The sequence below is a fragment of the Calidris pugnax genome, unplaced genomic scaffold, assembly GCF_001431845.1.
Source record: "Calidris pugnax isolate Ruff unplaced genomic scaffold, ASM143184v1 scaffold1, whole genome shotgun sequence".
In the NCBI taxonomy this organism is placed as follows: Eukaryota; Metazoa; Chordata; class Aves; order Charadriiformes; family Scolopacidae; genus Calidris; species Calidris pugnax.
Window position 1 is genome coordinate 1,609,172 of NW_015090800.1, and position 27,290 is coordinate 1,636,461.

Consider the following 27,290-nt stretch of genomic DNA (forward strand, 5'->3'; position numbering starts at 1 on the left):
TTATAATTTAAAAAACCCTTCAGCCGCCTTGTAGCCTTTGTTCAATTATAATGTAATCAAGCTGCTTTCAGATTTATGATACAGTAAACAGTGATGTAAAATACCAAAAATTTGAAAGACTGTAAATATAAACATGTCATGCTCAAAAAGTTGGAAAAACACAATATTACCCACCAAATCATAAAAAATTGCCACCTTCTTCTCTCCCATCTATTGCAAATATACTTTTTATCATCCCATTACCTTAACTAAACCTTGTTTGATTGTGCACCTTGCTTTTCAACGGAGTTAGTTTCCTCAAAGCAGACAGGCAGGTGACAGGCAGTTGGTAGCCTCTTCTCTAAAATTCCAGTCTCAAACTAAGGACCTCATTTTAAAACTCTAAAATTCCAGTCTCAAACTAAAGACCTCATTCTAAAACTACATTTAAAACCTCAACATAAAAACATAAAACTTGTTACACAAAAAGCCAAACCAACCAACCAGTCCCTCCACCCCAGAAAAACTCAATAGCCTCGTTCCTTCCTTAAAGAAGCATTACGATACCTTCTTAAATTGGATTGCATACCTGTTAGGGGTGGATCCAAAGGGCAGAAGTTCTCAAAAGAGAACAGAAATACAGCCTTTGGTCATATCTCCTTTTGGTTCCACTATTCCTCCAGGATGCCCCAGTGAATGAAAGCTATTCTCAGACCAGCTCAGTTTGGCTTACTGTCAGACAAGACTTAGGTTAGTCCTGTTGCTATTCCTCTGGCTATCCCACTTCTTTTTACACTTCCATCTCTCTAAGTTTCTCTGAATTCTGTGAAGTTTAATTTTCCCAGAAGAAGATCCATAATAAAGACGTGGATCTGGTTTTTTTGGGAAATGAATATTGACTGTGTAAAATCTGTCAGACAGACATATATCAAACACAGATCAAAACTTACTTCTCGTTCCAGTCAGCCAGGAAAAAGAAGGATCTTCTAACTGGTATATTTTTGCAAACCTTGACTTGACATATTGTCTTCCCAGCATAAGTTAGTGAACAGGAGAAAGAGAAAACCTTGTAGCTAAAGGGAAGAAAAAAAAATAAAAATTAATTGTAATGTAACATGTCCAGCACAGCAAATTTGGAGCTAACCATTCAGAAATGGGGTGTGGAAGCAGTTTATTTTGGGTTGGTATTTTTCTTAATATTCAGAATTCAGGAAAAGTACTTAAGACACCTAAATTCTGCTCCATATTTTTGTCATTAAGACTAATTTTTTTTTGATTATTGCAGTCAAGGGAAGTTTGGACACAAGTTTTGAAGTGTTACAACTTGCTAATCACACAACTTCAGTAAATCTTCTATGCTTACTCTTCCCAATCAGTGAAAAACAGGTGAGTAATTAAGGGAATCTATGCACTCATTACAGCAGAAGCAATAAAGTCCTATGTGTTGGCACTATTCAGGTACTTAACTGATTAGCTTCATAGTGTAATTCAGGTCTGGGGCTATCTGTTGGTTTGATATTCTTCTTACTGAGGTCTTATAAAATTTTAGTCAAAATAGAGGAATAGGGTATAATCAACTAATGTTCTTAACTGGACTTGTAACTTCCAGATCTTCCTGCCAGTGTCAACTGTAGACCACATTTTGTACAAGAACGATGAACATGGAAAACAGAGTCAAATCAGTAGAACAAAGCTGAAGCATTTGCAGATTGAAGGTGCCTGGCTTTGCCTTATTTACAAATATGATTGTTGATCTCTTCCAGAACATTATAATAATTATTATAGTTATTGTAGCAGATATGTTTTTTTTTCCTCTCCCCTTTTTTTTTTTTTCCTAATTCAAAGAAAAGATCTGGAATCTGTAGTACCTATGAGGTATTGATGCAGAGAAAGTAGACAAGAAAATGCTTCTGCTCTTAAATATGGCATCTTTCCTCTAGAATCTAAACATTACAAACAGTTTGAGGATAGTGCAGGAAATAATAGATTTTAATAAAATCACTGCTGTTTAAACAGAATTATTGATACACAATACACAGATATACCCCTGATTTATACACCAAATTGATGTAATTCTGGAAAGTTTAATGCTTACACAATGCTTCAGACTAACTGAAGTCAGAAAGGTTGTTCAGAGTGTGCGTACTTCAACACATTTTAGGTCTTTGTAGAACATTTTGCCTAGGCATCCTCCCCGTGAATTTGAAGGCATGACTCCTGGAAAGATTAATGCTTACACAATGCTTCAGACTAACTGAAGTCAGAAAGGTTGTTCAGAGTGTGCGTACTTCAACACATTTTAGGTCTTTGTAGAACATTTTGCCTAGGCATCCTCCCCGTGAATTTGAAGGCATGACTCTATAGTCTTGTCTCAAAAATAACTTCTCATCATCCACATGTAGATAGGAATTTGATTTTGGGGGGATGTAGAAACAAATGAAGCTAGCAATGTTATGCCGCTGGCATCAAATAGGGCATATCTGCTTGAGATTTAAATAAGATAAAACAACAAACTGACAAAAAAAAATCCAACAAAAAAAGGAGGAGGAATTAAAATACAGTAAAGAAAGGTAATCAGTTTTGCAACATTGTTCTGCAACTTGTAAGGTCTCTACCTATCTTTTTAAGGAGAACAGTAAGACTGGAATAAGAAATTGAGAGCATAAATTGACAAAAAATTGACAAAAATCAAGTCCTCAAAAGTGAACTTGAGAGGGATTTGACAGGACACTAACATGATTCTGTAAAATACAAGACAGTTCACTCTCCCTTATCCCAGATGATTAAAAGTCATTTATCACATACTGGTATGTATAGAAAGGAAAACAATGTGAGGCATACAACAAGAGATGTCAAAATTTTAATATTTATAATACATGTATTTTAGACATATATATATATATATATATATGCAGGGATATCTATTAAATACATGTTATAAGCAGAAGCAAGAGCAGGGATATATATTAAATACATGTTATAAGCAGAAGCAAGATCCAAAAATGCGACCTTTGGGAAAGGGAAAACGAGAGTTGTGACACAGCCAACATGAATTCCTGCAGTGCAGAAATAAGGACAGGGGGTATGTATGTGAGTTAAGTTTGTATTTGAGGAAAGTAGGCATCAGAGTGGAATCCCATGTTAACAAGTTCATGCTAGCTGTGAATTTTTGAAAGAATGGGAAGGGACATTAAGGAGGAAGAGAGACTCTCATTTTCACATGCTTTACCATAGCATTCAAGTCACCAGTGGCCTTTAGGCCATATGTAATTTCACATTTTTCTGGTAAAACATAAAATGCAGTGGGAACGGTATAACCATCTGCAAAATAATTATAGTGATTAGAGTTCTGTATTTTTACCTTAACTAATGCAAATTCTTTCAGATTTCTATTGCAACTAATGCTGTGTGGTACACTCTCTTGCTCACAGTCTAATGCAAATGATCTCACTATTTTTTCATCAGTCATTTGGAATTCAAGGTAAAGTGGGAGTAAGGGGAAAATATTAATAAAAACTTGGAGAACAGCATTTTGACTCATAAAGATAAAGCTGCCAGACTGCAGCCACCTGTCCTCATTTGACTGCACTGGAGTGGTAAGAGTTTTGCTCAGAGTAGGAAAAGCAGCTATTTGAAGAAACAACTAATTTGACCAAATAAACAATTCAGAAGAGAACATTTCAATCAGCTTTTCATTAAAGATGCCTCCCTTTTTTCTTTCCTCTGCTATACTAATATACTACATAAACTTGGAACTATAAACTATACTTATTTTAATCACTATCTATAAAAGGATTGTCAGTGCACATGCATAGCCAAGGAACGTGGTTTGAATATATCAAGAGCAAAAACTGCTGATAAAGCCTCATTCAGATTGAGTTTAAGCAAGCACCCCTTTGTCAAGTGTGGTAAGCTGGCCTTCAGTCCCTCCAGTTACTTGCAATTGCATAGACCACACAAAATCCCAGTCCAAACTCTCTTGGCATTCCTCCCTCTGAGCAAGTCAGTCACACAAATATTTGTACCCGTCAAGGCCAGTGCTCTGACCTTGCTTCTATTGCCCTCCTTCCACACCAGTCAAGGGCAACCATACAGGCCACCTCCTCAACTATCTATCTGTCCATGGGTCCTGGAAGTCTCTTAGTTAAGCTTAAGTGCACTTCATTCTCGAAAAACAGTGGAGATACTCCTATATTAATGTTAGAGGCTGAGTAAGTGGGTGTATCACCAAAGCAACAGAGGTAAGCCAGCATCTGTGAAAACCGTGGGATCATAAGAGACACCACCCCATCTTGTGAACAGCTACTAGATTTCCTCCTACCTGTTCACCCAGGCTTCTGGGATGTTATGGGCAGCATAAACAGTGAAGCTGAGCTGGGAATCTAGGCTGACATCTGAAGATGAAGGGCTTTTAGGTATGCTGGCAAGCTGGAAATTCGCATCAAAGCTGCTGCTGTAAATATGGATGAGGTAAGAGATGGCCATGGAGAGCTCAGTCACAGCAGCCTCTATTAACGCTGAAAGGAGAGAGAGAAAGAACTAAAGGTTAGCAATAGGTCATTTACGAAGAACCATATTTATCTTAAACCATCAGTTATGGCTTTGAAATGCTTCCTAATAAAATTTAATTAAAACGACATAACCTACCAACTGAAGCCAATTAGCCATCTGTGCTTCTGAAACCAGCCTTAGCTCATTTCGGGTGTATCATTAACAGTCTTTCATTACAGTGCTTTCAAATTAAGGCATTTTCAAAGTAAGCATTTTAAACTACAGCAAGCTAGCGTGTGCCTCAGATATGCCATTTTAGTCTGCTAATTTTCTTATTGGAAGGATTTCTATTCTGTAGGTATTCTGTAATTTCAGCAGCTAAGCTGCTTCTTAGTTCAAGGGAACTGGCAGTGCAGCGGTAGAATGGAGAAGAGGCACTGGTTAAATTTTAAGACTATAAAGCTATTGCAACTGTAGGGAAACAATTCATAGAATATATACAATAGAGGCCACCATCAGACACAGTCAGCATTCAGATGGACATGGATTGGTGATAAAATTACACAAAAATGGACGCTGGAATACATATCTATACAGATAGATACAAAATGCAGGCTGTAGCTTCATTTATATCACACCTTTATTTATGTTATTTCCTCTGGCTTAAGCTCTGCAGTGCTCTTCTTCTGCAATTACTGGCTTTTATCCACCTTCCCTCTCTCTGTGTTTTTGGAGCAGCTAAGGGATTGCCTGATTGCCAGTGTAAATTAAAACCCCCAGTCCTGGCAGGCTCCACCGAGTGAAGAGAGCCAGTGCGAGCGCTCATTTCTCAGGCAAAGGACAGGTTGAGAGAGAAAACGTCAGAGTACAGTGTATCATTCCAAGATCAGGGGGATTTGTCTTCCAAGAGGAGAACGCCAAATTCTCCTCCCCCCTTCTAACTCATGAGTTTGACCACTGTATTCAGCAGCTCTCTATTAGCTGTCTAATAGTGTCTATTGAAAAAAATATATAAAAATTCCCAGGAATCAGAAGCCCAAGACTTGCTTTTTATACTCAGGATAGATGCAGGAACCCTGCCCAACATCAGATACAGATACCACAATTCACTGGACTCAGCCATCTCAGTTTCCTGACAGAAACGTCTCCAAAAAACATAGGTTTGGGTCGGGAATTTTATTCCCCTTCTTTGATACCTTTTGCCTTTAAACCAGCAAAATGGACTGCAAACAGCGTAACGGAATTATTTCAGTCTTCATTTTATAATAGACAGATTTTAACTATGTAACGACAGGAATACACATAAAATTGATATAGTTTGACATATAGTAGGCTGTGCTGGTGGAAATAATTTGCTAGCACAGCAAATTATTGCACTCAAGAAGGACTGGCTAGATTAGTACTCCTTGTCATGTTGTAATCATCTTTCACATAGGAAAACTGAATCATTTTAGGGACTGGCAGGTTAAGAAAATGCAGTTCTTTTACTCTCTGTTTGTCTATACTTCTCTGTCTGGCACTCATTTTTAATTATCTTTTTATTTATTCTCTTTACTAGTTTCTCCGTTCACTATAATTGTTCGGAATAAATTTATTCCTCTAATGATATTTTTCCCTAGAATACCATTTTATTCTCATACCCAGTTCTCTTGGATGTGTAATAACTTAGTATCCTCCAAACTAAATGTTTTATTTTCACCGAATTCTTTTACATTCCAAGGAATTACTGATAGTCATATACATAAGGCCTTCTTAAGACCTCCAGAAGAGGACATCAGTGGACTATTATTTGAATCAGTATTTTATCTGAAATGTACCAAACTATTTACATGGAGAAAAAAAGAGCTTCTTAGGAGACTCCCTGGCTCAAATCTGTTCAAAGTGGCAAAGGTATGTAGCCAACAGCAAATTCCTTATTTAGGCAAATCAGCCTATTGAAATTAATGATTGCTGAGTGGAACCTTCTCAGCATTTTCTCCACAAGAGGGTTGAATGTAGTTCAGAATCTGTGTAAACTTCCTTCTGTGTGTTGAAACAAACACTTTGGCCACCAGCAGTTTTTACTAAAATCCATATTCTAGTCTGTAAGAAAATGTTTCAAATTTTGTCTCCATTTCAGGTAAGACACAGAAAGAAGGGAATACTCCTCGGAAGAAAAAAGGTCCAGTAGGTTAAATATTTTCCGTAATAGAAAATTTACACATGCCAGGCAAGGAAGTAAGATGCCAGGTGCCTACTGCTATATCCAAGCTATCTTTTCCACTGGGAGTAAGATGCCAGGTGCCCACTGCTATATCCAAGCTATCTTTTCCACTGGCTATGTTTGCAGAAGAACGACTCTCATGATTTACCTGAGAGACAAAACTGAATGCCAGATGCGTAAAAACCAGACAGACAAACAAAACAAAAAAATCCACCAAACACGAGGCAAAACAAGGAAAAGCACAAATTTTGCCTCAATTATTTATAACACACCTCACTCTGTCAGTGGCGAAGTGAGAAAAGTTTTCTGGGTGTCAAGGACCTGCCCGCTCTACAAGATCTATGTGAGTAGACAGGGCAAGGTTAACAGCCTTCACTTAGTCTCAGACGATGTCCGTGAGACTCCCTGCTGAAGGGAGCTGGGAAATGTTCTTTTTTTTTTTTTCCTCTCTTAAATTTCCACTTTTCACCAGTGACCTTGCAGAATGTGCCTGAATGCAGAAACTGAGCCAGTTTGGAAGCAGGGCCTGGGTGAGGCCTACAGGCGGTCTCTCTGGCTCAGATGGTGTGTGAGGGGTGAAGACAGCAGTGGGACAACCAGCTCACCTGCCAGTAAAGACAAATGAAACTTCAGCACTAATTATCTAATTATTAGAAGATTCAGAAGGAAGATGATCTCAGAAATAGAGTTCAAGTATGACCTGGTCTGCAGCTGCGGCATTTTTTCTACATTCATTTTCTTACTCTTGTCAGCTCTCAGTTTACAATGACTCCATGGTTTCCATGCCAGAGTCAGCCCTTTTTCCCCCACCACTTTTCACTCATTAAGCCCAGTAGCAATTAACTAAATTAAAGACAAACATCTTGGCTAGTCTGTAAGTGTCCATTACTCACAAGAGTTGGTCAGCATCTCTTCACTATATTTTTATGAGCTGCAGAATAGGATTTGGTAAGCTGAAATTATATTGCCCATTCATGAAGCCAGAGAACTTTATTGCTTTTTATGACTTTTATGATTAATAAATCTTAGATGAGAAAGGACTATGGTATTTCACTGATTTACATAGCACAGGCTGTTGACTTCCTACAGTGGATTCACAGCTTCAGCTATGCCAGAGTTTATTTTCTAGAAAAGTGTCCCAGGCAGAGTCAGTATCTAGGAGACAACGAACACACCACATGGCAAAGTGAATTGTGACCAAGATTTATAATCTCACAACTCAAACCCTATAATTTATCTCTGGTGTGAAATTATTTAGCATCACCTTGTTGGTGAAGGTGAGAAGAAATGAGACTTGCAGAAATGAGAAGAGACCAAAGGAAGTGAACTTTAGGCACAGCTGCCAGGTATGCTTATTTCTGACACATGTTCCTTCTACATGAAGTTTGAAGGAATAAAATCCACCCTTGGTGAGAAACAGAACAATCTATGCCATCCCTAAAAGTGTTAATGACTATGCCTGCAGGTGCCTTCAAGATTTAGTAAGGAACACACTAGCATATTCCTCATAGAAGACCACTTACTTTCTTCTTTGCAGTCCAGTATTACAATTCACATATTATTTTCGTGCCAGACCTTCCAACAGAGTAGGTACTTTGCTGTTATTGCACTAGCAGATGATGTCAATTTAATACATAGTAAACATGCCCTCTCTGACTCTGCATACACATTTTCTCTGGGTAAAACATGACAAATATCTGGTTGAACAGAATTTGGAAGGAAGGCTTAAGACCCTTTTGACATCTTAAAGATATTTTGGAGAAGAGGAGCTTGATATTGCTCTTTCCTACTTATTTTCAGAGACAAGAAAAAGAGCAAGCTCCCAAATACAGATTAGGTTGTTCATGCACACACAAAGCACTCAGGAAAAAAAGCAAAGCAAAACCTTAAGATTTAGGTAAGGTGCTACCAGTGTTAATTAGACCACTATTATAGTAAGAAAAAGGCAAAACATGAAAGGGCTGTAATGCAAATACTGATCAGATGCAGTTTTCAAGCACCAATATTTACCTTATTCTCTCCTCCTACTAGCTGAAGAATCCTACGAATTATCCCCTTGAAAGAAACTTAAAAATCTCCTGCTGGCCTGGTATCAAAAATGTCTCTGCTACTAAATGCTTTATATGGCAGCAAGGCCTCGGTAACTTCTGTCTCATTTTTTTGGAGAACTGTGAGGTTGTAGTTATTTAAAAAAAACCTCTGGCTTTCAGAACAACGTATCAGTATGTAACACAGCAGCAACTCAGAGGTAAAGAGCCATGCTCAGATTTGAAAACAATGCAGAAGACTCTTACGGAGATGAAATGCGATCAATAAAAAGCTCTTGACATTTTTCCATATTCTGAAACAAAAAGTGATTTTTCCAAAACAAACCTATAATGGCTTTATGCTAGGAAAAGAAGGAAGTTGAGTTTTCAATTTTATACAGGAAAACCTTCAAAAAGCATTCCATTTTTTCCCCTTCCCACTTTTGTTTTTTGGGTGAAACTTTCTGTGGTGAATATTTTTATGGTCAGGTCTATCAGAAGCAACTATCAGATCCCAAGCACAATTAGTGAACCTTTACACCCTTAAATGTAATGACGACTTCATTAAATGTATTATCACCAAGGTATCTGATTTCTGCATTTACTGGAAAAAAATAGCATCTCCAGCATTTCAGCTGGAAAAGACTTGTTGACTCAGTATCATCGGTTCATGGTGCATACCAGACTTTCTGGGATGGGTCCCAGAGAACTACTGATCAGTTTCCAAAAGCTGCTTATAATGTCTGATCCGGTGAAATCCCTGCCTGAAGTATCAAGGCTGTACAAAAAGACACTGTACAAAATATTCATTCATCAGCTTTTAAGAAACATGCATGGACTCAAGTTTCTGTACCACCTCGCAGCCTGTCTTTTCATACTTAGGACTGCAGCAAACTCCAATTCCAAATCCCTAACTTGAATAATCTCTTTCTTTATTTTCTGGGAACACTTGATGCTGCAGAAAGGTGCTAACGTCTAGAAAGAAGAAATAAAAAAAATAATTTGAGTACTAAAACATTAATATAATCTTCTAAGGGCTTCATACAGTGGAAAAAGAACACGATCCAGACTTAGTCATAACATGGATAAGTGCTGCTCTGTTCGCAGCAATGGAACACTTTGGTCTACAGAGATAACCTGCTAATAGAGCCAGTTATTGCAACACTAAATCAAGGCTGGATATTTTGAATATAGTCTTTGACTTACTTAGTCCACGGTGAATTACCAATATTAAACCTCCGATAATCTTTTATTAAAGAGAAAGATTAAAGCAGTTTCTAAACAAATTATTAAGTAAGGTTTTAATTTTAATAGTATCCTTTATCTTTTTCTCTTTTGTGGTAAGAGCGAAGCTATAATGAAGAAAACCAAAACTCTTTTATGATACTTAGAGTAATAACTATCACTTGAGGGAGGAAAAAGAGAGGAAAAAGAAATTAATAGTTGGAGTAACTGCTACTCTTGCTGTTCAAATTTGATCCAGTTTTCTTCAAGATAAACATAAATACATACAAGAAAGACAGAAAAGAACAGCACCAATGGAAAAGGCAGTCTCTTTCCTCCTCGGCTGTCAATGGTGACTTCATCTGCAACTGTGCTGCTACAGAAAGCAAAGCACATGGTTTTCAGCTTCCTAAAGATCTGGAAAAATTTACCAGCACTGAGCTAAGGTAGTGATTTTACTTTACTTTTGGGTCACAGGCTTGCAAATTTTTGCATGCCTGCAACTCTAGCCAGCTAAGCATAATGAAGCAAAAAGAAGGCAGGAAGCAAACGAGGTGGAAAAGGAAAGGTGACTTCAGCAGGAATGCACATCTCAACACCTAGTTGGTTCTTACTTCTAGCTTCAGCAGGTGAAAATATCATCTGGATTCTGCTCAGGCTCAGTGGCCCTAGGTCAACAGATGGAAGGTCCCATGGCATTATCATGAAGGGGAGCACTGAGAAGACAAGGACTAAGGAAAGCCTGTGATCCCCAAAAGAAAGGACATGTAGAATGGCTTTGTCCACTTCTTGGGGATTGACCACTGAGAAGACAAGGACTAAGAAAGCCTGTGATCCCCAAAAGAAAGGATGTGTAGAATGGCTTTGTCCACTTCTTGGGGATCCAGGCTAGGTTCCAACAGCTCAGTTTTGGTCGTTGCTCTCACACTATGTTTTTATCAGACGTGCCCTTAAGATCAGCTTTGAAACAATAGCTGGACTTTTCTGTTAATGCTCATTAGCCTAATTTTAAATATTTTGCTGGCTTTTAGAAGTTTACTTAATAGGCACAGATGTAAGGCATGTAGTAAATTTTTAACATACACAAAATGTGTATCATGAACATGAAATGCATGTAAGAGGTCAATTTGAATTTTAGTTACCTTGGACAACTTTGAATGCAGGCTTCACAGGATGACTAATGGCCTGGCGAGTTCTGACTTGCAATCAGTGAGTTGCAGTTTCTAATATTACACTACCAAAAGGATTCTGCAATTGTTATGAAATTAGGGTGTGCCAAGAACAAACACAGAAACATCACTCTTCACAGCTGAAGTTTTCCTGGCATAAATAAATAGGTAAGAGAAGTAGAGAGTAAAAAGTCTGATTCCCTTACTGTTATTCAATAAATCAGATTTTCCTTGAGGAAGCTGCTGATTCAATGAAGTCCAAATTTGGAAATATCTTTAAGTAGAAGAATGTTTTAGATCCTTTCCTGCCAGGTTTTCTGAACAGCGTGCAGAGGAAGATGTTTCTAGGGTAGATGTTGATTAATAACTATTCATTCTTTTCGTCATCAAGAATTATTTAAGTGTTAAAAAAAAAAAAAAGAAAGGATAAATGACTATATCCAAGGGATAATAATCCTATCCTACAAACTGTATTTACCTTCTCCCCCCTTCTGCACCTGCATGTTCTCCCTCCTGCTCCCCTGGCCCTCCAGCTGCTTAGTTTTTCCTGGCAGCTTACAAATATAATTCGCTGTTTCTATGTTTGCTCCTCACGAAGTTGAATAATGGTGAAAAAACAAGCCTGGCATTTGGAATCCCTGTGTTGGAAAGGCTGCTGCAATCTTTGTGTGTGGTTGGTTCACCTTTTTGCCTCTCTGAGCACACCGCAATTAAGAAAAGCAGACAGAGGAAAAAAGGAGAGAAAAAAATAATAGTATCCATGAGGCCACTATTTTTCCTTAGACAAAATGGAGAGAGATCACCATTCCAGGGCACAATGTAGAACACACCACCATTCAGATGAAGGACACTTTGATAGCACCCATGTAGCACCCCCAGGTGCACGTTGGAGCAGGAGCCATGCCCTGATGTGGCCGTCCCCCTCCAGGAACCCAACGCAGGCACCCAGGAGAGGACAGGCTCCTGCCCATCCCTCAGCCTGCCAGGTGCCCCGCAGTAACGCTAACGGTGCTGGGCATTAGCCAATGAGTCCAAGCCAATTTTAATTGAGGAAATTAAATAAGGCAAGGCCTTTGAGTTTGTCCGCTACTGTTAATTAACCTACTCTTCTTATGACTTTAGGTAAATTTAAGACGAGACACTATTTACACAACAAAAGACAACAAAGAACTAAAGCTTAAGGAGGGATGAATGAAAGTTATTGCAGCTAAGTAGAAACACAAAAATAATTTTTTTAGGTTTTCATGAAGTTCCTTGTTTCCTCTTTTCCCAATAGAAAATGTTGGGATTAAGGACATCTGCTATGACCACCACTAACTGTAATCAGTTCTTACACTCTACTATTTGTTTTCCATATTTGAATCTCCAGATTAGTTTTGGGAAATGCTATATTTTATTTACAGTTTTAGATCACTTACATTTAAACTTATCATAATTACCTTATAATATCAAAAATATGTAAACATCTGCAGTTCACTAACACAAACAAATAGCAAAATGTGTTTTCTGATGATACATCTTGAATTAATGTATTTTAAAAATAACACTTTACCTTTGTCTGGTGTTTCCACACTTAGAAGTGAATTCTGTAAAGACAAAATCGGAGGAAAAAAAAGTGATCAGTTAGTTCAGAAAAGAGCAGATAGCAATTATAATGGTTTTAGGAGTACTCCTCATGGGAAATAAGGTAAGAAAGGGGAAGGATGTGTCCTAATGTTATGATGAAAGATGACACGACTGGGATTCAGAGTTCCAGGACCACATTTCCAGCTCTACCACCTGCTTCCTCTACCATATCAGACAAGTCACTCAGGACCCAGTTTCTGATGTTATTTAGGCATGTCAAGATGCAATTAAGCACTTATCAACGTTTGAGATGCATATACATTTTCAGCCTCTGCACTGGTATAACAGAGATAAGAATACCCTCTCCACCCCTCTGCATGACTTACATATTCATACGTGAATCCCAAAATCATGCTGAGCAGGCAGAGCCTCAGCATCCTTTCGAAGCTGAGGAGCACCAAGTCTCCACATTTCACCTACACTCTTATGCCAAATCAACAAAACCAGCTTCAAAGGCCTTTGAGCAGGCAGCTAACCAGAGACAGCCAACAGGAAATATTAGGTGCAGGGATCTAGGAGGTGTTTACGCCCTTGGTGCCTAAACGCAGCTCTTGATGTCTAACATAATTCAGTATCAGCCTAATTACACTTTTTTTTTTTCTTGTTCAGTTTTTTTTCTTTTTCATAGAATCATAGAATGGTTTGGGTTGGAAGGGACCTTAAAGATCATTGAGTTCTAACCCCCCTGCCATGGGCAGGGACACCTCCCACCAGACCAGGTTGCTCCAAGCCCTATCCAGCCTGGCCTTGAACACTTCCAGGGATGGACATTTTTGTTTGGTTGGTTGGTTTGTGGTTTTTTTGTTGTTGGTGGTGTTTTTCTTTTGCTATTGGTGGTGGTTTTTTGTTGTTTCACTGAATTTCACTGAATTTTAGAGTTGGAAGGGACCATAGAGATCATCTAGTCCAACTCCCCTGCTGAAGCAGGATTGCCTAGAGCTAGAGCATGTTACTCAGGAGCATCCAGGCGGGGCTTGAAAGGCTCCAGAGAAGGGGGCTCCACACCCTCCCTGGGCAGCCTGTTCCAGGGCTCTGTCACCCTCACCGTGAAGAAGTTTCTCCTCATCTTGGAGTGGAACCTCTTATGTTCCAACTTGTGCCCATTGCCCCTCGTCCTCTCACTGGGAACCACTGAAAAGAGTCTGGCTCCCTCCTCCTTCAACCCTCCCTTGAGATACTTGTAGGCATTGATAAGGTCTCCCCTCAGCCTTCTCTTCTCCAGACTAAAGAGTCCCAGCTCTCTCAGTCTCTCCTCATAAGGGAGATGTTCCAATCCTTGAATCATCTTTGTAGCCCTTCGCTGGACTCTTTCTAGTAGTTCCCTGTCCCTCTTGAACTGGGGAGCCCAGAACTGGACGCAGTACTCTAGTTGTGGCCTCACCAGTGCAGAGTAGAGGGGGAGAATGACTTCCCTTGACCTGCTGGCTACAGGTTCTGTTGTTGTTCTGTTTTTTAAAGTTTCTCTATTAAATCCCCCAGCACAATAACTGCCATCCATCAGACCTTGCTCCAGCCTCCTCAGACACTGGACAGAATTAAATATTGCTACACTGCCTGTTCCTCCCTGTCCACACATGAAAACCTGACATCGGGGCAGGTAGCGGGGCACGTCTCCTGGCAGGACAGGCAGCACCCACAGCCACGGGTGGGACCTGTCCATGGCTCAAAGGCAAGTGTGGGCAACCAGTCTTCCCTGCTGGATGCTCCATCTGCCCTGTCCCCACCTGGCTCTGACATCAGACCCACATGATAATAAATTACTGAGGTGCAGAAATAAATTACTGAGGTGCAAATCTTGACCAGACAGCTAAGTTCTGTGTTTCAGTATTGCCCGTGGCTTGCACTGTTTGAACCCATGTCCCTGAAATTTTTACTATTCTTTATGCAGTCATTAATCCCTTTGCAGGTGGTTAAGAATGCTTTGTGTCAGTACATACATATCCAGCCAGATGCAGAGGTGCCATAAGAAGCACAACCCTGGATGTACCCTCTCCCTCTGGTACCCAGCTTGGAGCTGCCAGCGTTTGCCTGGTAAATACGAAGTCAAACGCTTACTTGAGGGGAGGAAAGCAACCTCCAGGCTGAGAAATATGTTTTCACAATCTTTATAATGCAGTGAGACAAATGGGAACAGAGACCTTTTGTTCAATTCTCTCAAATTTTGGAAAGTAAACAACCTTTTGGAACAGCGCTTATAATTTCAACATAGTGTAGCCCATTTAATATATAGTGGATTAGTGCCCGTTCTGGCAGGATTTGATCTCTCCTAGGACTTTTGTGAGCTGCTGTGAAAAAAAGGAAGAAAAAAAACCAACACAGAGATGAAAAACATTAATTGTGCAGCAGGCCCAGAGTTTCCCCTGAACGGATTTGAAAATCCCAGGGTTAGGTTGGTTAGAGACTGAGTGAATCACATTTATAAAGAGACTCAATCAGTTAAGAAGAAACTATCACTGGTGCCAGTTGTTTTCATAATCTCTCAGCCACGGTACAGGAATGCATAGTACTGGCAGTGAAGAGGCAGTAAGGAGCTAATAAGTACAGTTTAATTAAACACAGAAGAGTGGAAATAAGTTTCTTTTTCTTTTTTTTTTTTTCCATAAAACCAGAATTAAATAGAAGCACATTGAGATTTTTTTCTAAAGTATGCAAGCACACATGTACAGATATGTATATACAAACATATACTGGCACCCTATGTAATTTACATTGGAAGGAGTAAGCAGTAGTTTCCCTGAGGCATTACGTGCACATGGAACCTGCCAAATGGATGCATTAAAAGGTATTCCACACAAAACCACACCATACACTCAATTAAAGCATCAGGAAATCAGGGTGAAAAAGCAACTAGAAACTTTTAAAATGGCATTTCACCCTCACCTGATGCGTAATGCTGCAGCACTTGAGACATAACGGGGAGTCTCAAAAAATTCACTTTACTTGTGGTGCAAGTTACCTGATTGTCTGGACAAAGCCTCTCTTCTACCTAACCTGAAGTGTTGGGGGTACTACACTGATGAACATAATAGATACAATTTGAGCAGACTGACAAGATAAGCGAATAATGCAGAATTTAATAATTTTGCCAGTACCCAGAATTCACATTCGATGTCCCTACACTTCATTACGAGTTTAACTCAAAAAAAGTTTGTACTCCATCAAACATCCAACTGCAACCTGAAGTGTTGGGGGTACTACACTGATGAACATAATAGATACAATTTGAGCAGACTGACAAGATAAGCGAATAATGCAGAATTTAATAATTTTGCCAGTACCCAGAATTCACATTCGATGTCCCTACACTTCATTACGAGTTTAAAGTTTGTACTCCATCAAACATCCAACTGCTGAGTACTAATTTTGGCTATGTATGCTGACAGAGACAGGAGAGATGGTCCATTGTCTTTGTATAAATATTGATAAATATAGATAAATCTGATTTGTTATATTTATATTTTATTCTATACATGAGGGAGTTGCATATAAAGCGTAATCTGTATTCTCATAAATGGAACAGCGTTCGAGTTACAGAATATGCGGACAAGTATTTTATTGCTTTTGTGAAATTTATAGTTCAGTTGCTGCTGAGAAAGATGAAGCTCTTTATAAAATCAAACCTGGACTTTTTCTAGAGTGCTGAAGTCTCATCGACTGTCCTAACACTTATTTCTCAAAGGAGTAAAAAGAAGTAAAGAAGCAGCAGCAATGGTGTTTCCTGGTGCAGGAACAGTTTGACTTTTTTTTACTTTTTTTTTTTTCCTTCATTTGTTTGAAGTCAGTTTTTACTCAGGTCTGCTTCACCACGGAGGGTAAGGGGGAGAGGGGTGTCAGTCAAGGTCACAGACAGCCTTTACAGGAAGGTTTCCAGGGACAGACAACTAGTTCAGCTAACCGAGCCTGAGAGGCAATGTTAAGGGAATAAAAATTCAATAACTTAAAAACTTTAAAAAATGAGTAACGATCTAGTCGGCATTCTCCAAGAGAAACGTGGAGAAAAGAAACTTCTTCTGTGAATATTAAGACAGGAAAAATATTTTAAGACTAGTGATAAAATATTCAATCAGGACGGAATCTTTTTAAGATTCAGAAGAGGGTATTCAGTACCAGTATCACTTCGCTCATTACAGATGAGCAAACACCATCATTATCATCATGATCACCACCACTTATCATTTTTAGCCTCTGGAGATTCCAGCCAGGACCAGCACTCTACTGTGCTGGAGACTGTACATCTAGATAAGAAGAGGCGTTCCTTGCCCTGAAGAGCTTACAATTTAAACAGGTAAAACAGAAAAAGGGAAGTGTATTACTCCCTCTGTGCAAGGGAGCACAGGGAAGTTTGTTCAGCAGAACCTGTGTATACTGGAGACTCTCTATGCAGTGGAGTGGCAAATTGGACACATGCTGGAGTGATGGCAAGCTATTAACACTTGGAGCAAGGTTTTTGTTTGTTTATTTGCTTTTACGACATCATAGATCAGCTCATAATTGAATTATTTGCCTAGTAACAATCACTTCATCTCTAAAATAAAAGCTATTTGCATGACTGACTCAGAAGACAAGCAGAAGCAAACAGGAACACCAACAGAAACCTTAGAGTTGAAAAAGATGACCTGTACTCTGGTTTTTATCCTATTATCTTATTCTTCGTGGCATGCCTGATGTGGGCTTTTCTGATTGCTCAGGACAGGCCACACAAACAGGAACTGGTTTCGCTCTTTGACTACTATTTCTATCTCTCTGATGGAATTCAGAGGGGACGGGGCTGAAAATGCACTCAGGGATACTCAGTAAATATAAGCCAGTCACAGGAAGCATTTTACACGCGGGGTTCACAGAGCTGACCTGAACACTCTAAGAAAAAACACACTAAAGCTCTTTTTACTCCGAAAGAAATCTTTTAACAAATTAGTCCCAATACATTTCTTTTGCTCTGATTCCGCCCTAAAGAAGAACATGTTCTGTTACTGTCCTCTCTGTCTTTTTGCTGGACCAAGCTCTTTATCTATCTCTTAAGAAAGATTCTGGGTTGACAAAATACTTTTCTCAAGGGTAAGATGCTGATCTGCCTGTCGCCTCTCAGGACAGCCCAGGGTTGAAATGAAAAGCAGATCACGTGAAGCCCTTGTAACTTATTTTATCTCTTTCTCTACTATATTTGCCCTCTAATAGAGGAAGAGCTTTTCCTAGATGGAGATATTCTTATTTCCATTTAAATCAACAACATGCTAGATATAATGTGTGCTGTCACAGACCCATTTATGCTGGAATTTACCCAGAACAGTGACTTCTACTAATTGATGCTGAAGTGGACATGCAAAGATTTCGGATGCTGTAGAAACAAGATTTACAGTGCGTCATGAACTAGAAGGGAAGCAAGAGAAGGTGTTTAAGTGAATCAGCTGGTCAGCTCTGAGAAACAATGAAGAAAACTTAACAACCTTGCCAACCTTCAGAGAGACAGCACCCATATAGCTAATTCCAGAAGGCCACAGCTGGTTCTGCCCAGGGCCATGCAGCAATGTCTGCTCCGTGATCTCTAGTGTCCTAGAAACATGGTGCAGGGATTTACTTACAACCCAGACCTGCAGAGAGCTACACTGATGTTCTAGAGTTTATCTGCTTGGGTTCCCTTGCTGTTCCCTCCAACACCCCCACACCATCTAAGAGGAATAAACTGAGACTAAGAACGCAGAGAGTTAAGAAAAGAGGTTTTCTGGCCATCACTGGAGCTTTGGGTCCTCTAACTAAGTTGGAGGCTGTTCCCTCCACACCATCTAAGAGGAATAAACTGAAACTAAGAATGCAGAGAGTTAAGAAAAGAGGTTTTCTGGCCATAACTGGAGCCTCTTCAACTAATATACTTTCTTCTCTCTGGTGAGACTTTTCACCTCTCAGGAAGAAGTGTGCCATTGCAAGGTGATAAGCATTTGAGGTTTTGAAGCTGTCAAAAAAGTAAGTGTATATGGATGACAGTATAGAATCAGTTTGCCATATATATCTCCTATGACACAAGAACTGTTATAAAAAGAATTAGGCTGGCTTTCCCCAGTCTTATGTTTGGGACCTCATAGTGCATATCAGTAATAATTAAATAAATTCTATATATGTAGCTAGACATGTTTCTAATTGACACTCACTAGTTAACTCAGTTAACACTAATTATCCCATTGTTTAGTTTCCAGTCCTAGGTGTTCTTACATATATCACAAGACATCAGCTTAAAAGAAAAAATAAAGAGAAAGAATAAAATTTTTCTAAGCAGGTATCAACCTAAGAACACAAGAATCTTACCCAGTTTGGCATGTTTTTCTACACAACATTTGCTGTGAGAAAGAACAACAAGGCAGAGAGCATCCAAGGAAAGGAAAAATACCTTAGTAACTTACTAAACTTCTAAAAAAGGTGCAAGGAGGGAATTTCATTAAGTTGGGAAAGAATTACCATGTTTTAAGGTTACACCAGACTAAATCCGAATGATTAATGGCTTGATTTCAAAATTTGCTGAGCACCTGTATTTCCAAGATGCTGACTTCAAAAGAATTTTTTGGGTGCTCAGAACTTCTGTAAATCAGGTCACAGTGACTTGTCCAAGGTCATGCCAAAGCGGCTGGTGATGAATCTGAGAGCCCTCCAAAGACCCGGTTCACAACTCTACAATAACCCCTGGAAAACCCACTTCATCATTTTAAGTGTGAGCATTCCAGCTAAAATCAGGGCTATACAATGTTGGTGCTTCTCTGCATAAATAGCAGAGACATTTCTACCTGAAGAACTCATAATTTAAGTAACAAATACGGAAAGAATGTTCTTTTATTTTTAACAACCTACGCTTAATATATGAAAATTAAATACTTTGAAATCACATGATGTGGTAGATGGGTGCTGTGGAAAAGCACAGATCTGTATGTTTGATGGGAATAAGAAAGAACAACTAGAGTATCATATCAGTTATGGTTAAAAGTAGGACAAGGTGCTCCTCTATTGTCAACAATCTAATGCTTGTCAGAGGGAAAATACGGAGTAAGACAGTAGAATGGCCTTGATCAATCAGAAAATTAGTGATACCCATTCAAGCTCCAGTTTTAAAGAGAAAAATAGAACATGGACTTGCATCTTTTACCTGTGCTTTCACCATTGGCACCGCACGGAGTTTCTTCACTGCATCAGTAATGTCTCTGGTTTCCACAGAACAGAGAACACCGCAGATTGTTTTCGCTGCTTCAATCACATCATCGACTTTATGCTGTTGATAGCAAAGAAAGGAAAAAAAAATAATCAAACAATAGACATATGCCATTTATCAAAAATGCCTTACCATAAGCTTCATGCCAATGAGTATCTAGAAAATCATATCCACTCATGCAAAATTAAAACACACCATGCATTAGTCTGGCTACACTGAAATCGTTAGGGACCAATAGTTTCCCAAGGGTAGCATAATTTTTATTGAAGTCCAATTATCCTCCAACAAAATGTGCCTTGTTGAAACTGGGACAAATTTGGTATCTCAGACTGATTTTGAGGCAAAATATTGGTTTGTCTGAACTTCACGAGCGTAGAAGCACCGTAAAGAAACTTCTGAGGAAACATGAACCCAAACGATTCACAAACTTTCTGAGGTTTTTATGATACTGGGAAATTATCCCCACTATTGTCTCCTACCCATCTCTGTGAGCGCTGGCAGACAGCCACCTTCCTCCTAAAAATAGTGACTGTGTGGGAGGCTGCATAATCTGACACCTGTAGACTGAGTACTTCTGTAGCTAGCTTTTCTGCAAAATATAGATATAGTTCAAACTATTAAATCTTATTGATAGTAAACACAGATCTTAAATATTACAATACGAAAAAAAAATAATCTCTAGGTGAATAACCTCAGAAATATTTTGGGGAATTCAAGAAAAGATAATTTGAATCCCAAAGGAAGGAAAATAAATAAATAAATAAGAATACATGGGTTTCCTGCACAGTTATATCACTTCATTAAACCTTAAAATACATTCTTCTGAACAAGTAGAAGCTTTCCTATAAATATTCTCCGTGTTTCTGTACTGATAAACGTTCCTTTTAGTGTGCTACAGCATGCCTATGTACTGATAAAACCATTTCTCTAACTCGTCTATTTCATGCCTGAAAAAGAAAAATTGTACCAAGATGAACTTTCTATTTTTAAGCTTAAAGTTTATACCCAGACTGTACTGAGAATGCTACCACCTGTCATTAATACAAATAAATTTTAAAATATATTGAGGTTACTAATTCCACTTAACATGTCTTGAGCAGAACTAAAGTAGGAATGAATTATATAAAATATCCTCAACTATTTGGTGGTCAGAATTCTTTTAAATATAAGTTGTTGGGCTTTTTTTTTTTTAGTAACTAAAGACAGCAAGACCTTTTCATCCTAGAAGGAGAAAAAGGTTGTGGCTGACTGTGATCTCTTGAGAACTTTAGACCTTCCTTTGGCCTGACTTTGATTCACCCTCCTGCCAGTTTACAAGGAGGGCATTTCCTTTCTTTTGTATTTCTTACCCACCACTTAGATTTTGAAATTGAACTCTTGCAGGATTTACTTTCTATGTACACATACATTGCCAGCAGAAGTCGAAAACCATACAAATCCCATAGCTTTTTTATCATGTATAACATTGACAACACCAAAGCATTATACATGGCAGTTTACTGTGCAGTTGTTGAAGAAATGTATATATATACATACATATATAATTTTTTAATTACTATATATAGTTTGCAATTAAAAATTAAATGTAATCATAATTATTTAATTTAAATACATTTTAATTCAGTATTTTTCTTCTTCACAAGTGGATATGGGTTATTAGAACAAGGGATATTATGTCTATAAAGACACATTCATGCAGGGCAACTTCCTAGTGGTACATGGGCAATAGACATATACAAGAGTTATCCTTGCATAGAGAAACAGCTATACTGCTGGACAGAAAAAAACCCAACAAAACCAAACCCAACAGCTTATATATTTTTCTATGTACATATATATGCTGTTCCACAAAGAGAGCTGGGTAACTTGAGAAATGTATCCATTTGTGTGTAATATACTATTCCATTTAGATATAAATTAACAAAGTACTTAGTATTTTCTAGAAGCTACTATACCATACACTTTATTTATGGTTCCTACTTATAAGGAGCATATTGAAGATCAAAGATAGTAAACATGTGAAAAAATTATGTAAAACTGTATACTATGAATGATTACCGGATAGTAAATGTGAAAAAAATATGTAAAACTGTATACTATGAATGATTACCTTTTTACATTATTTCTCTTTTGGGGTATTATCAAGTAAAGAGTTTTCCTTTTCCATATGTAGACACATGACATTGATTTTTATCCCAAAGAAGGGAAGAAAGAGATTAATTTCTTACAGAAGTTTTACATTTTCCCAAAGTCCAAAGGAATTATAGTCAACATCTTGTATATGTGTTTTTTCCCCTCTACATATTTAAATACCAGCAGAACCTTTGAAGGATATTTGGGTGTTTAAATTATTTATATGATGAAAAAAAAAGGCTACTTCATTCTAGAAGTTCTACACTACACATTAAAAATTTACAAAGTTTTCTCTCCAAATTAATAGTACTTTCTGAATAGGTTTAAAAATGAAGTGCACGTCAAGTGACTCTCAGGGCAATCCAAATGGCTAGTTGTCTGACTGCACACACTCTTTGGGAATATTCTTTACTTTTCAACCCCAACAGCGTCAATCCCAGCCCCAAATTGTGCCAAATATCCTAAAATTTTTTTTTTTTTCCTTTTCCCATTTTGTAGAAGTACTATCCATCATAAAATGAATTTTCCATTCATTGATCATCATTAATAACAATGTTAGTGGGCTTGTCACAAAAGTCAGAAGTGCTGGTAATTCCAAGGCTTTTTAACAGCCATCCTTGAACAGATAAATGCGGAATTAAGTAGACAAATGTGAAAAAAAATATTGATTTTTTAAAAGTGAGAATCTCAAGATCTGCCTGATTAAATCTGAATGCTGAGGAAAGTTCCAGCTGGGTACAGAACTTAAGCAGGTATGTGTGTACTTAATTTGGTACATGTGAGTAACTCCCAGTGGCTTAAAGTTCAGCGTGTGCTGAGGGTGGCTTGTGGTGAATCAGAAGAAGAGTAACAACCCTCCCAGTGCTGTGAGTGCTGGCTTTGAAAATCAACATAATTATTCCCAGGTAACCTTGGGATATGGGGTAGTTATGAAAATCCTAATTTCAAACCTTCTTAAAGGAATCTAAGCAGATGTTACAGAAAATAAGTAAACAAGGATACAACTAAAGGGTTCTTATTTTTTTCTTTCCTTACTATATATTTATGACTACAACTTATTACATTATAGCTCCATAATTTTTCAAGCCACTTATTAAAGCAAAGAAATAACACTAGTTTAATTATAGATTTGAAAAAGATCCATACACTCTGATGCCTCTGAATGAAAACATCTGCATGGTGATCTGACCTATGTCATTAACTTGCAATCCTTTCTTTTAAGCAATTCATACAAACTTTGTTGAGTGTCCCTGTGTAGACAAGAGCTTGTTAAAAAAGAAAAAAAACTACAGAGAAATCTAGCTCTAGAGTAACACATGCATATTTGTTGCATAGCATAAATATTTGAAAAATGTCCTTTCTTCCCTTTATAAAAAGTTAATGATCTCAAGTAATTGCTTACTCAAAGTAAAAATCTTTAGCAAAAACAAATTTAAGAGTTCTTCATTATAGGTCTGAGGAATATCCACAGAGCATCAGTTGCAGAGGGTGGATTGTAATGTCTCCTTAATGTTGAGATTATAGGTGTCTTTGAGTTTGGAATCTTCTTACTTTAGGCCCTAAAATTTCAGGTGAATGTGAGTAACTGCACTGATGGGTCTACTTCAGCAACGAAATATATACGGGTATTTGAGTTTGGGGACCTCAATTTTCCAAATGGCTAAGACTGCATCCCATTTTATACACTAAATAGTTCCCTTTGAGAAGTTGCTTACGAAGGAAAATTCAGTGAGTACCTACACAGTATCATAAACCAGAGCTTTACTTCGTAGCTAGGAACAGTTCAACAGCTTTTAAATTTCTATACATTTTGCAAAAGAGTCAAAGATTTACACAAAAACGTAGGATATTTTTATCTAGATATATTTATTTACATGTGTATTGATATATATTTATGCATTTGTGTATATGTCTGTATGTATATATGCATTTATATATATGTGTGTGTATGTATACACACTTTTATGGATGCGCATGTTTTCTGACTATTCAAAATAGAAATACCCATGGATCAAGGATCTCCAAAAAGATTAAAACATGGACTTGAATATGGGTGACAATTTCTGAAACAAAATAAGAATTTTATGTTTAACATGTATTTCAAAGAAATCCATACTTCAGCATAATGAGTTATAACTCTGGAAGGGATGCACTGGAATATCTTGATGCTACATCAGTATTCTTCAATTAAATTAAGTTCCATTTTCTTTCCAGTCCCAAACCTTAGAAAGTCAGTTATCAGGACACCTAAAACTCAGACCAAATAGCCATTTGGTTTCTTCCAAACTATCACTCAAATATTCATTTGTCCTTCAGACATTTGTCCTTAAAACATTAGTTAGTAGAGAAGATTTCATAAGAGATTTTTCCTTCAGGCATGTAACATTCACTTGGCAGCCCACAATACTTTAAAATAAAGCTCTTACAAGTTTTACTGCCTAAACCTAACCTGCAAACTATTGCATGTTTGAATATATATCCTAAATATGCAAACATTTGGTTTGTGGGTTTGCAAAATCAGGGACAAATTGTGCAGATATATATAGTGTATTATACCTCTACTAATTTCAAATATTATACTGTCAATCCAAATGATCCTGTTTTATTTACAGGTTCCTTGACACTTTGAAATAGTCTCCTTTGATATTTTAAATTTGTAGCACTTTCTTCCTAAACTCAAGCCAAGTTTTATTAAGAGAATTTATATTCTTTCAAAGTCATGTTGAACAGCCTTAATTAAAAGCCTTCCTTAATTGCATTTGAGACAGATTAGTAATTAGATACCTTTCACGTATAAGTTAATGCTTTTCTGGTATAACAAACTGAGAACAAATACCTCATTTTGCAACAGATATTCCACTTGAGTTCTATATTTCATAATAACTGAAACGAGGTTCCATCTGAAAATCAGAAAAAAAGAAAACAACATTTAGTTAATAACAATTCAGTAAAAAGAACAGGTTTGGGGTTTTCACATTCTATAACTTGGGAATAGTTTAATTGACAGTGTTTTTATGTTGGTATAATATAAGGATACGTGCTGATGTAGACATCATGTAATTGAGCCTAGATCTCCATGGGTTTTTTGTAGCCATTTGCCACAAAGTAAAGATGTAAAAATTATCTACTTATACCTGGAGGATAGACGTTTCTCAAGTGAAAGAACTCTGGTAACCAACTTGCTATTTCAGTGTCTGCTGAACTCCAAATCCCATTTATTTTACGTTTCAAGGTTAAGCAAGTGCTTAAATACTACCCTGAAGAAGATGGACAGAAGTATGTGGACAGAAGTACATGCTACGATGCCTTCTTTCTCAATCACTTCACAGACTAAAGACACAGAGAATCAGGCAAAACACCTGCAAAAGCTCTGCCTTTCAAAAGTCCATACTAAGTGACACGTATAAAACTGAATATTATAAATAGGGACAGCACTGCTACATAATTCATTCAACTTTATTTGCTTACAGTTCTCAAGTTCAAACACTCAAACTTTTCAGCAACTACCTTTTCCATGGTATTACCTAAGCTGTGAATTTGTTCTACTTCTATAGACAGATATATACCACCCTGTAGTCCCATGCCTTTGGCATGCCACAGAAGTTGCCACAAAGTTTGTACAAGGAGATTGCTGTGCCTTAGAAAAGCTTCACTAAATTAATTAGGGTAACAAACAAGAGTATAGCTCTCTATAACTGAATTATGGGACTGACACTTCAGCAGTAAACCATAGCATCTGGAGCCTGTGGTTCTAAAATGATATCTCCAACAGATAACCAAAATCAGACTTTTCCTTTTAAGAAGCATTTGTTTAATTTTCTGGGTTTCAAGCACAGTCAAATTCTAGCTATCATTTATTTGTCAGCTGAAACAAAACAAAAAAGGTGCCTATTAGACCATGGCTAAGGCTGTTACACACAGGAGTACACCTTATTTTCCTTTGACAGCCTCCTTTGTCGGGTGAAATCTTCAGGAAAAGGTAGGGATACCTGAATTCCCACTTCCCCACCCTGCCAAGCTGACTCATGAGGAAAATGGACACTTTATTGCCTTTATAGTCCTCAATGGCAGTTAGGGTTTGCACGTGCTTTTATGAAAAAGTGGAAATTTCAATTTATATTCCTTCTTCAGTGTTTATTTGCTTTACTCTATCACTTTATTCTTGCCTTTTTTATATATATTTAATGCCTTTTTTCTTATATTTCCACTGACCCTTGTATTAGGATTCACTCTCCTCAGAAGGCTTAGAAGGAATTTCCTTGCCATTGCAGTCTTGGGAGCTAAAAGTCACAAAAGTACTTTGATTGTTTCAAAGCAAATGGGCTATTGTTTGCAGAGGAATCGTGCGTGTCCTCATGTATCTTAGCTGGGCTGAGTAATCGGAGATTAGACTTGCAACTGTGGTCCAAAGTACAGGTTTCACCCTACGTGTTCAGACTCATCATATCCAGCGAGACTTGGACAGGCTGGAGGGCTGGGCAAGGAAGAACCTCATGAGGTTCAACAGGGAAAAGTGTGGGGTCCTGCACCTGGGGAAGAAAAATGTCAGGTACCAGTACAGGTTAGGGGTGGACCTGCTAGAGGCAACTACTGAAGAGAAAGATCTAGGGGTCCTGGTGGACAGTAAAATGACAATGAGTAAACAGTGTGCTCTTGCGGCCAGGAAGGCCAATGGTATCTTGGGTTGCATAGGGAAGAGTGTAGCCAGCAGGTCAAGGGAAGTCATTCTCTCCCTCTACTCTGCACTGGTGAGGCCACAACTGGAGTACTGTGTCCAGTTCTGGGCTCCCCAGTTCAAGAGGGACAGGGAACTACTAGAAAGAGTCCAGCGAAGGGCAACAAAGATGATTCAAGGATTGGAGCATCTCCCTTATGAGGAGAGACTGAGAGAGCTGGGACTCTTTAGTCTGGAGAAGAGAAGGCTGAGGGGAGACCTTATCAATGCCTACAAGTATCTCAAGGGAGGGTTGAAGGAGGAGGGAGCCAGACTCTTTTCAGTGGTTCCCAGTGAGAGGACGAGGGGCAACGGGCACAAGTTGGAACAGAAGAGGTTCCACTCAAATATGAGGAGAAACTTCTTCATGGTGAGGGTGACAGAGCCCTGGAACAGGCTGCCCGGGGAGGGTGTGGAGTCCCCTTCCTTGGAGATTTTCAAGACCCGCCTGGATGCTCCTGAGTAACATGCTCTGACAAGCTCTAGGCAATCCTGCTTCAGCAGGGGAGTTGGACTAGATGATCTCTATGGTCCC

At 38.3% G+C, this 27,290-nt stretch overlaps 1 protein-coding gene across 1 annotated transcript in view; it reads right to left on the reverse strand.

The window, feature by feature from the left end:
* Positions 1–27,290, reverse strand: part of PIK3C2G (phosphatidylinositol-4-phosphate 3-kinase catalytic subunit type 2 gamma) — a 240,142-nt gene that overhangs the window by 163,967 nt on the left and 48,885 nt on the right. The window contains exons 9-13 of the mRNA XM_014937275.1: positions 24,878–24,941; positions 19,846–19,968; positions 12,646–12,679; positions 4,301–4,496; positions 930–1,052 (exon numbers count right to left, since the gene is read on the reverse strand). Of these exons, the coding sequence (XP_014792761.1) occupies positions 930–1,052; positions 4,301–4,496; positions 12,646–12,679; positions 19,846–19,968; positions 24,878–24,941 (540 nt within the window). The remainder of the gene's footprint in view (positions 1–929; positions 1,053–4,300; positions 4,497–12,645; positions 12,680–19,845; positions 19,969–24,877; positions 24,942–27,290) is intronic.